Raw genomic sequence first — 10,569 nt, forward strand, 5'->3', positions numbered from 1 at the left:
TTTACTGTTGCAGGCCTAGGTGTCCTATGTAGAAACCCAGAGTACAGATTAAAATACTAATACTGTATCTTTCATAATGCAATAAGCTTAAAAAATAACTACACAACTATTATTAAAAGTTATTACAAATCCAGCTCAATGGTAAAGTTGAATTTTTATTAAATATTAAGGAAAAGTAACTTTTAGAAAATTAACTTTTCTCTGTGTGATGTTCCTGGAGGCTAAATTGCATTGGCTCTCCAGCTTCTCCCAGCCAATGATTGGCCTTGAATAGGTGTGAGGAGGAAAACAAGAGTGAAATACTTCCCAGGAGCACCCATTGGACTGACCTGTATGGGCAGAGATGACGCTGAACTCTGCAGAATATACAGGATGAGGGCTGTGTGCCGTCTTTTTTCAGCACAGTGTCAAATCCTGCCTCACAGGTTTCTTGACCTACATGTATCACTGGCGGCACACTTGAAAGGGAGAGACGAGGATGCCAAAACAATTTTTGTGGATCCCCTGTCTGGTTGCTGAAGGGCAATGTTTTCGTCCTACAAAACTTCGGTCTCTAGATTTACATAGAACACATGGGGTGCACTTGAAAAGGAGAGAATAGGATGCCAAGACAATTCTTGTGGAACCCCTGTGTAGTTGCTGAAGGACCCTGCTTCTGTTCTACTGGACTTCTGTCTCTGGGTTTACATAGAACACTTGGGACACACTTGAAAGGGAGAGAACAGTATGCAAGACAGTTCTTATGTATACACTGTCTGGGTGCTAAAGACCCCTGCTATTGACCACCTACCAGACATCTGTCTTTGGGTTAGTTATGGGTACAGTACCTGCTTCAAACTGAAGTTTAGTGCTAGCTGTGATAGGACACAAGGATTAGCATAGTACAATCCTAACACACACCCCCAGCTCTCGGAGCCCAAGTTGAGTGTAGCATTAGACTATCACAGTCTTGAAAATGCCCAAAGTGGGTAGAGTTGGCTCTGGGATCTTTTATCCTATTGGTTAGGATATGTCCATGAGTCATTCCCATTCACTAGTCAGCTTGCGCCAAGCATAAATATTGCATCCCCAGCCCCCCACTTGAAAACACTTTCTAGAGCTGCAGAAATCAGAAAGACTGGACCTGCTCCCTCTTGTACCCAGGAAAAAGAAGTAGACTCGAGGGCTTAGTCGACTGACCTCCTGAATGGCTACAGAGAGACATCAAGCTCCAAGAAGCCATTTCCTGAAAGTACCCAGCTGATCAGTGGCACCTGGACTGGACCCTGCTGTTCGCCTCTACCTAACACCTTGTGAATTCTGAGGTCCCGAGAGGCATTAGGAGTGTACTCTTGTGGTGGATAGGGACTTAAATGGCTGAAGGGAAAATCTTTGACAAGATGATCTTGGTTGGTATATCTAACCCGTACTCCATCACAGTCCGCCTCAAATTGTGCTACGGTCCCGGTTTACTGAGACAATTGACTATCATTGGAACATTGTGCTTTTTGGTGCTATTTGCTCTTAAACTTTGAATAGTTCCTGTCTCTGGTCTCCTTTTTCTATTTTTGACGTTTTGTTGTAATTTGTTTATTAAATGAAGGTTTCTAATTAGGTTTGGGATTTTTATTTTTTGACTTTATTACTGTTTTAGTACTGCATAAATACTTTTCACATTGCCTTAAGTTAAACCTGTTTGCTCTGTGCATTAGCTACCAGGGCTGTTGAGCTCAGGTTAATTTTGTGACTTTAAGGGCTCACCTTGTCAAGGGTTGTGATTATTCCTTGAGGTGGGTAGTTGCCCACCTCAAATAATAATGCAGTTTCTTACACATGTCTTAACAGGCATTCTAGGATAGATGACCAAAACAAGGCGAAACAGCAGCCACCATAGTTATGAAGCTACTCTGGAGCACTAAAGTGGATTTTCATTCTTTCTGGTGGACTGACCTAGGGAGAGTGAAAAGTGATAGAATGTTCAGTTGAGGTTAATAAACTCCTCTCTAGTAAATCTATAGGGGCTGCCCTGGAATAGTTATAGGTGTTCACAGATGAGCTGGTAGGCACTGCAGTAGCGTGTATACAGGTTTCCTAGAGGTGTCTTAATCTGTTAGCAGGGAGCGGTGCGGACAAATGCGGGGAATGCAAGGAGTGACAATAACAGGACACAGGAGAAGCAGCAGTCACTAGACAAAATGTATTGATGAGTGCTGTATAGGTCATATGTCTACATTGCAGCACCTTTTGTGAAAGACCATTTTCCTCATTCCAATCACATCTGCTAGACTGTTTAGGGAATTCCATACTTTTATCATTTGATATGTCACTTACTATTTTTCACTCTAATGGAATAGTTTTAATGACACATCCATATTTCTGATTTCCACATGAACCAAGCTATTACACTTTGTTTTTTCCTACCCCAACAACTCCAGCAGAGAGATCTTTATATTCACTAGATGTTAAGACAGTTTTCAAATTCTATCTAGAAAGAACCAAAGATATTAGAACAAACAAACAGTTATTCATTAATTGTGGTCATGTTATACAGGTTCTAGCTATTTCCAAACAGTCTATTGCAAGATGGATAGTAGCAGGCATCTCACTATGTTACCAGCTAGAGAATAGACCTTTACCTAGTAGACCCAAGGTCCATTTCACTAGAGGAAAAGCAGCCACTACAGCTTGGTTTAGAAATGTTCCAATCACTGAGATTTGTAGAGCTGATACCTGGAAATCTGTTCATACGTGCACTAAACACTACTGTCTAGATTCAGATACTCAGACAAAAGTCAGACTAGTACTAAAAATACTCTACACTATTTATATGTATATAGTTAGGACCATGTTTCCATAGGAAGACAATTTTTCACTTGCCTATACCTTTGGCACCATTTGAAGAATCTTTGAGGACTTTTTTAAAGAAGAAGTGCCCGGTGAATCTAGTTGTGCATGTAAAATTTCAGGGCGATCCATCAAACAGGGGTCGAGAAAAAGGAGAGGGGCAAACAAAAGTGTTTTTCCAATGTTAATTCCTATAGGGATTTTGAACATTACTACAGCCAATTGCTGGACGGAATTAAACCAAATTTGGCAGAAAGGTAGCTTTTGGTCCACGAAGAGTGCTTTTTATCACTGACCAGGTCATGAGTGATGAAATATGTGGTCATAAGTAGAGCATTGCTGGGGCGCAAGTTATAGTTGGCTCATGTAACTATTACTGCTGAATTTTACTGGTTTTGTATGAGTGAAATATAACCTAACTATAACGTCACAAAATAAGGGCTGCTGTTTCTAGAGAAGGAGAAAATACATATAGGCAGGTTGTTTGAGACTAGAGCAAGGGCACGGGGGCCGTCCACAAGACTGCTTCATGTTGCCCTCACACATCCCCAAGGGGATGTCATGCTTCATCATAGGGCGTTTTCTCCTCGTTGGGTTGGTGCAGCAATGCCCAACGAGTCACTTTAGCGGAGATCTTTTATTGAAAAAGCCCTATGATGAGTGCAAGGAAGATTGTAAGTGGGGTGGTGTGATAAATATAAAGATGTGAATTAAAATGTATAAGGGAGGTCACAAACTATTCTTCAATAACTGGACCTCCTTGTCAGATTAAACGCCTTTACAGGTAAATGCTACCAGTGAGGTCATAACGTACCCTGGTAGTCAGTACACTACGATGGGGTCTAAAAGTACCCTAGTGGTTGCATGTGGGTACCCTCCCTAAGGTCTCTGTCTGAGTAGTCAACATGTTTCGCTCCTATGGTGGTCAGGAGGATCCGTGGTGCTTCGTCAAGACAGAAGAAGTGATTAATCTACCCCACAAATGTATCAAAGTGGTGCCCCTAATGTGCTACCTATTTTACTGTGGTTCACTATCCAACCTAAGTAAGGAATTTTAAATACCTCCTCCGGTGAAGCAGAGGTGCTGCGCTCAGTCGTACTAGAGGTTAGAAGAGTGCAGACTTGTGGTGACACCTACCCTTGTCCACCGCGTCCCCGGAAAGAAGTACAGACTCTGGACCTCCAAATCCAGCTCCTACTCCCCTCCCCCTTTCTTCTTTTGTTTAGGAAGCCTTTGGAGACGTTCTAACTATAATGTCCTTGTAACCTTTGTTTTTTCCGTGAATTTCTGTTTTAAATTTTTTTTATTACCCAACTGTAAACTTTGAGAATGTGGGTGTTGTGGCTGTATAGGTCGGTGAGCACTAGTACGTAGCAAGTACTGCAGTAGTTACTGTGGGAAAAAAATGTTTAAAAAATAAAAATACACTTTAGTGCACTATATTAGTAAAATATAGTAAGTACTGTGTATTTTTTAAGAAATTAATGGTTTACATTTCTTTTTAATTTGTAGGAATTATCGTTACTCTGTGTACTTTTTTAAAGAATCCGATATGTTTCAAATTGATACTGCACTGTAGTACACTATTTGTGAAATATAGTGTAGTACAGCATATTTTTAGTTTTTTTCATACTTAATTTTATTGTTAAGTATTGAGGTGCTTCGGTGAAATGTCCTAAATCGAGAAAGGGTAGATGTAATGTACTTACATATACAAGTTTTATACGCTGTCATGTCCATTGTGCATTCTGCTTTGTTAAACTGCAAAATCTGTGAGTAACCATGTACTGAATGTAATTACTATGAAACTGGTTAATAAAAGTTTTAAAAAAATAAAAAAGTATTGAGGTACTTCCTGGGTAGTACCACAGTACATCGTGAAACTTTTTTTTAAATATATAGAAACTTATAAATAATTGTCCCTACTATTACCACTTTATTAAAGTGGGACTAGGTAGGCAAAAGATATAAAACCTACTTCTTCCCTAGATCTAAGTCCCAAACCCAGAACACAGCCAAAGTGTACTTCAAACAACATGGCTGCCTTTATCTTTTGTAAATGGATCATTGGCCAATCACATAATGCTTTGTCATCGCCATGTACTGCGTAAAAGCTGTATCCAAATACAATAACGTGCAGAAAATTTAAATGAGTCTTAACTACCTGTAATTATTATAGGTCACATTGTATTCTATATTATCGTTTTCGTTGGTGCCTGCCCCATTTCAGACGTGGACTCCCCATGTGCAAATCTCTTGTTCCTTGTTCTGAAAAGGGACAGTCCAGCAGAACTAGCCAGTTGCAGTCATGCTTCTGGGTCTCGCAGGTTGACATATCAATTCTACTTACTGGAAAAACCCATCCTTAATGTCATATCCAAGCCGAAAAGCAAATGAATATCTTTTTGTAATTTTTTATCACGCTGATATTGCCGCATATGAAGAAATGTTTTCTGCAGATTTTGTTGTCAGATTTAAATAATTTGTGTTTTCTCTCTTTTAGGATGGCAATGAGTCTGATGAATTCATGTAACCTACACTTTGGGAACCTGTGCTGTTTTAAAGACCTCGGAGTCTTGGACAGAGTAAATGTTTTGGTTGTGTGTACGAATGCCGAAGTGAAACCAGCTCACATGGAGTTAAAACGCCCGAAAATCGCCTTTGTTAGTGACCTGCACTATGCCAAAGTGCCATCCATGGATTCTACAGCACAGCAGCGTTGCGAGTACATAAAGGCTACTTTTCTTACATGCCAATTATCTCCTTCGAGGATGGGGAACTGGAATCTACATACTGCTGTGTTTTTTATGGACACTTAAAGTATTGAGCTATTTGATTGGTTCAGCTGGAGCTGATGGGTGTCAGGCATTTAATCTCTTTCACTGGTTCTTTTGGTCCAAGTCTTTGAGGGATTATGGCAAAGGAGTTATCTTTGTACTTCGAGGTATTTCATTACTCCATTTTTAGTTAAGGTAGAGAGAATAGAAAATCCTAAAACGTATCTGTGTCCGACTACAATGGGTCTAGGAAAAGTACCATGTAAAATAAATTCACAGCACCTGCTAAAGCAATTCAGATTCATAGTCTGTTCAGTTCTTCCCTTCGCCTAATTCATACTACTGACATGGGAGTGCCAGACACGCTAAGAAATTGTGGCAGAACGGAGACTGGTAGATTGGCACATGGCTACTGACCGCTTGGTAAGAGTTTACAATAGCAGTCTGTCCCAAGGGCGCACCCTGCTATTGTCCATGCCAGTGCTTGCGCGTGTGTGGGTTGCAGAACTCTTCTCCTTCAACTGCTTTATCCTTCCACTGTGATAGAGAATCCATCCTCCTTATGAGGACCAAAGGGCCACCCAAAACACCCTACACTACCACTTTCTCTTTACTAGGCAGACATGGCAGATGCATGATGTCCAGGGAGGGCTCTGGCTTCATTGTATTCTAGCATGTCCAATGTGATCACTTGCCATTCAAGCTAGGTGCTGTTGTGAGCGGCACAAATCGAGCAGCATAGTTACTATACTCTATGATTGGTACATTGGATATCGCTTGCTGCAGTGCTCGCTGGAATATTTTGAAGCTGTACAAATAGCTGTTCTTGCAGTATGTATACATGATATCAGTACACAGATTCAACCCAAAGGAGTTCCAAACCATTATAACTTCCTTCGATAACATCTTTTTCAAGGTAGTAGGGTTCTTACAGTCAATTGTCAGAAGCAGTATACCACCTGCACTGTATTTGTTAATGCCACTAGCTGTAGATTCCAATACGGGAGATAGGACCAGGTATGAAATACAGGATTCAACCCTCCCCACTCCTTTCCTACTGCCCTTTCAGTGCTATTTTTGCATTACAGTTGTGAGAGGTTCAGATAATGGTAGAAGTGCACTCGAAAGGCAATGTAATAATATTGGAAGATGTTACTGGTGCAACAGAAAGCCTTCTTGATGTATGCCTTAAGGCACAACCCCCACACCAAACCTTCTCTGAGAGCAGAAACAGTCTGCCTTTGGAAGATCTGAACACGTTATTTAGCTGATGTCTTAACATCATATCTGTTACCAGAAGAAAACATCTGGCCAATCACAAAGTCCTAGCCCCAAACATTACAAGTACAACATTCTCGCCACATTTGACCAATAGGGCATGTAATTTTGCACCTTTATATGGAGCACACTTGTTTTATACCCATTAGCACAATCCAGGTAATTGTATTAACTGCTGATGGGGCTCTTGTTGGAACTGCGCCATCTTAAGGCGATATGACCATCTTTCAATCATGTTAGTGCATGCAATTACATTGATACCTATTGTGTTGAGCAATAGTTGTACTAAATCCATGAAACAGACTTTCTTCATTGGAACTGAGAAAGTCTGATTAAGTATTCGACCATTAAACCTATGTTCCCCGTGTTCAGAGAGAACAACCTTTCTGCGTTCTCGTTTTATTAGAAAGTGTGTGAATCTAGTGCAGAAAAGCTATGCTAGTATTCTTTAGTCTTTGAGTAAATTGGTTTCCTTTATACTTGACACCTATTCACTGGGCTTACAATAGCTTCCAGTACTGGGAGTACATTTGGATACAGAATAAAAACTTCAATAGTAGACATGCTCATTGTTGGAGTTGTAATGAAAGAATGGGGACCAGGTTGAAAGAAAGTACATTTCAGATAGCAGGCAAAGTATATAAACAAAATATACTTAATCATTAGGCTTTTTCAATAAGGTGTTTACTATTTGCTGAGGCAATATGACTGAAAGGGAGGTGCCATAATTTTCAGAGGCCATAGACCTGTATGTTCGTGGGAACTATTTGCAAACTCACCTGTTCTGACAAAGGTTTTACTAACTTTAAAAGTACCAGTTTGCCCGTTTCTTCATCTTGCGTACTGTAGATAATTCTAAGCAGTTGGAAAATATCCTGACACGAGACTCAATTAAGTTCTACTAGACCAGAACTTGGAATCCTTTCCTGGCTAGTCTGCCCTTTTATAAATGTTGGATTTTGTTGAGCCATTAGACTCGAGAAAATAATTTCTGGATGTGATAGTGTTAACAGTATAGAGAAAATCAAAACAAACACAAAAGCAACATGTAGCAAAACCAAAGGGCGAGGAAAGATGAAACCGAAATCAACACACATTTTCTAAGCTGTGACACAAGTTATTGTGTTACAGCCTAATATTCTTGCGATCTACCGTACAAAATTAGGTATGGTCTAACCTTGGCCACTTGAGGAGAAACTAACAGGTACACTTTTTTCTATTTGAAACTTTCCTCATAGCTTCCCATTCCTAGTGTTATTGTATGTCATTTAATCATCAAGTTAGCGCTTTTTGGAGTTCTGAAACCTTAGTTTATTGTGCATAAGACTATCGCACACAGTTCTAGAACAGATGACCTGCCATTGATCCACAAATAGTTTTCATGTGGCTTTGTTTGTCGTTTACAAGTTAATGATCATAGATGTTATTCAAGGAATATTCACAATATGTATAGCTTCCTTCTTTCCTTTGATGCTTTTTTTGGTGTCATGGACTGACTGAAATATCAGTGGTTGGTCTAAATACAAACAATGTGTTTACTGTTTGCTCCAAAATCTTAGCAAGTGTCTCGATAATAAAACGATTATAGGAATTGCATCGAGCTGAATAGTCATAGAAACATGCTTCAAATTGAATAGTTTATCAAAAATAACAATTAAAAAAGACCAGAAAAAGAGCATGTAGACATGGGAAAGACGTAAGATAAAACTTAACTGAATAGGAGATTTATAAATACCTCAGTCGCATCACAATGTAATGAAATCACAGGAAAAACTGAACTGCGTATCGATATGTAAAAGTAAGTTGAGTGGCACAGAACCTCGGTGATTATCATAACAAAATTGAAAAAATTAAACGGAGAGAAAACTGTTAATTTTGATTTGGTATCACAATAACATTTGCTGCTGAGTTTAACAAAAATTGTAACTCCTTGGGGTTGTTTATCCCCTATTTATTGCATTCTTTTAATTATTGCACATGTATGTCCGTTACAATCGTTATGAACGATAAACATTTTATACGTCTGTTTGAGTTTTCTTATTTTTTTCTATTTTATTCTTTTTCTCTATTGTATATTTTTCCGCTTTCGCGACCAGTTTCTGATTTTCACCTGTACCTCTATGTAAACTATTGTAAGCACACTTTGTGCGTGTAAGCACACTTTATGTGCTGGAGGCAATCAAGGATGAAGCCATTGTTTGGGAGTGTTTGGAAAGTCTTAATGTGAAGAGAAGACTTTGATTAAGCCTACTACGAGGGGAAGCAGTCTTTACAACGCGGCCATTACCACACAATACCACTACCAAGCATCCTTAACAATGCATATTCCTTTACCACGCATGTCTTAACCACACACAATTTCACCACACATATGCCTTTACCACAAAAAGTATTTTGCAGGTAAGTGTAAATATATATATTTATTTATTTATATATATTTATTGTGGGTCTGTGGAATTTTGCTGGAGTGCACCAAATCTTCAGTGGTGCAGGAAAGAGGCGTGTTTTTTTTTCCACAAGCGCCTCTTTAAAATAAACAAACTGCCATCGCTTTATCTAGAAAAGGCCCGCACTCGAATCTGGGGAATAATTTCTTTATTCAAGACAGCATTTGTAGAAACTGAAACGCGTTTCGGCTGTTGACACAGCCTTTGTCAACCATAAATGCACCTAGTGTTTTTTTCCTTTTAAATAATGTCCACAGGTGTTACCACTTAAATGAACATGAAAAAGTTACTATCATGTTCCAGAATCGTCTGTAATTATTGGTGGTACCTTGTAAAGAAATATATATACACTTTCTTCAGTTCCAGCAGAATAAACCATTTATAACATTTCATTTTTTACTTCATGCGTACTGTGTAATCTTCGTGGAATCCTTGGAAATGTCTCTGTTCTTAAGTAACATGCTTATAACGTTCGTTGGCAACCTTCCAGAAAATCAAGTCTATGAACAATGTTCGTAAATGATGTCTTTTCACCTAACTGTTGGCAACTACGTTCCAAGTCACAATCTAAAAACTTTTTACAATTCTGCAATCAACGGCTTTACACAGCACCGCTCACCTTGTTTTCATTCTTCAGGCTGCTGGAACTTGCATTTCAAATACAAGTGCTGTTATTCAATGCTGAAGCCCCACAGATTCACTGCTAGGCATGTGCCTTTAGCTTGTGCCTGACTCCAAACACTCCCAAAGATCAGCAAGCATTTGCAATGCAATAGGTCTTGCATTGACGCGAGTTTGAGCTATTGACATTGCAAATAACAATGCCTTTTATTTTTGTTTTGTTTTTAAAAACATAAATAAAAGGCATTGTTATTTACAATTCCAATAGCTTAAACTCGCGTAACTGCGAGACCTCGTGTCGAGGGGGATCCATTTGAAGATCCTGCGGAGCATACGGAGGGTGTTGAAGCAGGACGCGGAGACGGCGTTGACTTGCCTGGTCATGGAGAGAGTGGAGTCGAGGATGACCCCCAGGTTGCGTGCGTGGTCTGTGGGTTCCGGGGCTGTGCCTAGTGACGTGGGCCACCAAGAGTCATCCCAGGCTGATGGGGTGGGTCCGAGAATGAGGACCTCTGTCTTGTCTGAGTTCAGCTTCAGTCTGCTGTCCTTCATCCAGTCGGCTACGACCTTCATTCCTCTGTGGAGGTTAGCTTTGGCGGTGTGGGGATCTTCGTTGAGGGAT

The 10,569-nt window shown here is 39.8% G+C and overlaps 1 protein-coding gene across 1 annotated transcript in view; it reads left to right on the forward strand.

Moving 5' to 3' along the window:
• CCDC25 (coiled-coil domain containing 25) overlaps positions 1-8,903 on the forward strand; it is a 91,293-nt gene extending 82,390 nt beyond the window's left edge. The window contains exon 9 of the mRNA XM_085613135.1: positions 5,328-8,903. Coding sequence (XP_085469261.1) covers positions 5,328-5,357 — 30 coding nt within the window. The 3' untranslated portion in view covers positions 5,358-8,903. The remainder of the gene's footprint in view (positions 1-5,327) is intronic.
• Positions 8,904-10,569: the final 1,666 nt, after the last annotated feature.

This window comes from Triturus cristatus, chromosome 6 (assembly GCF_964204655.1).
Source record: "Triturus cristatus chromosome 6, aTriCri1.1, whole genome shotgun sequence".
Lineage (NCBI taxonomy): Eukaryota > Metazoa > Chordata > Amphibia > Caudata > Salamandridae > Triturus > Triturus cristatus.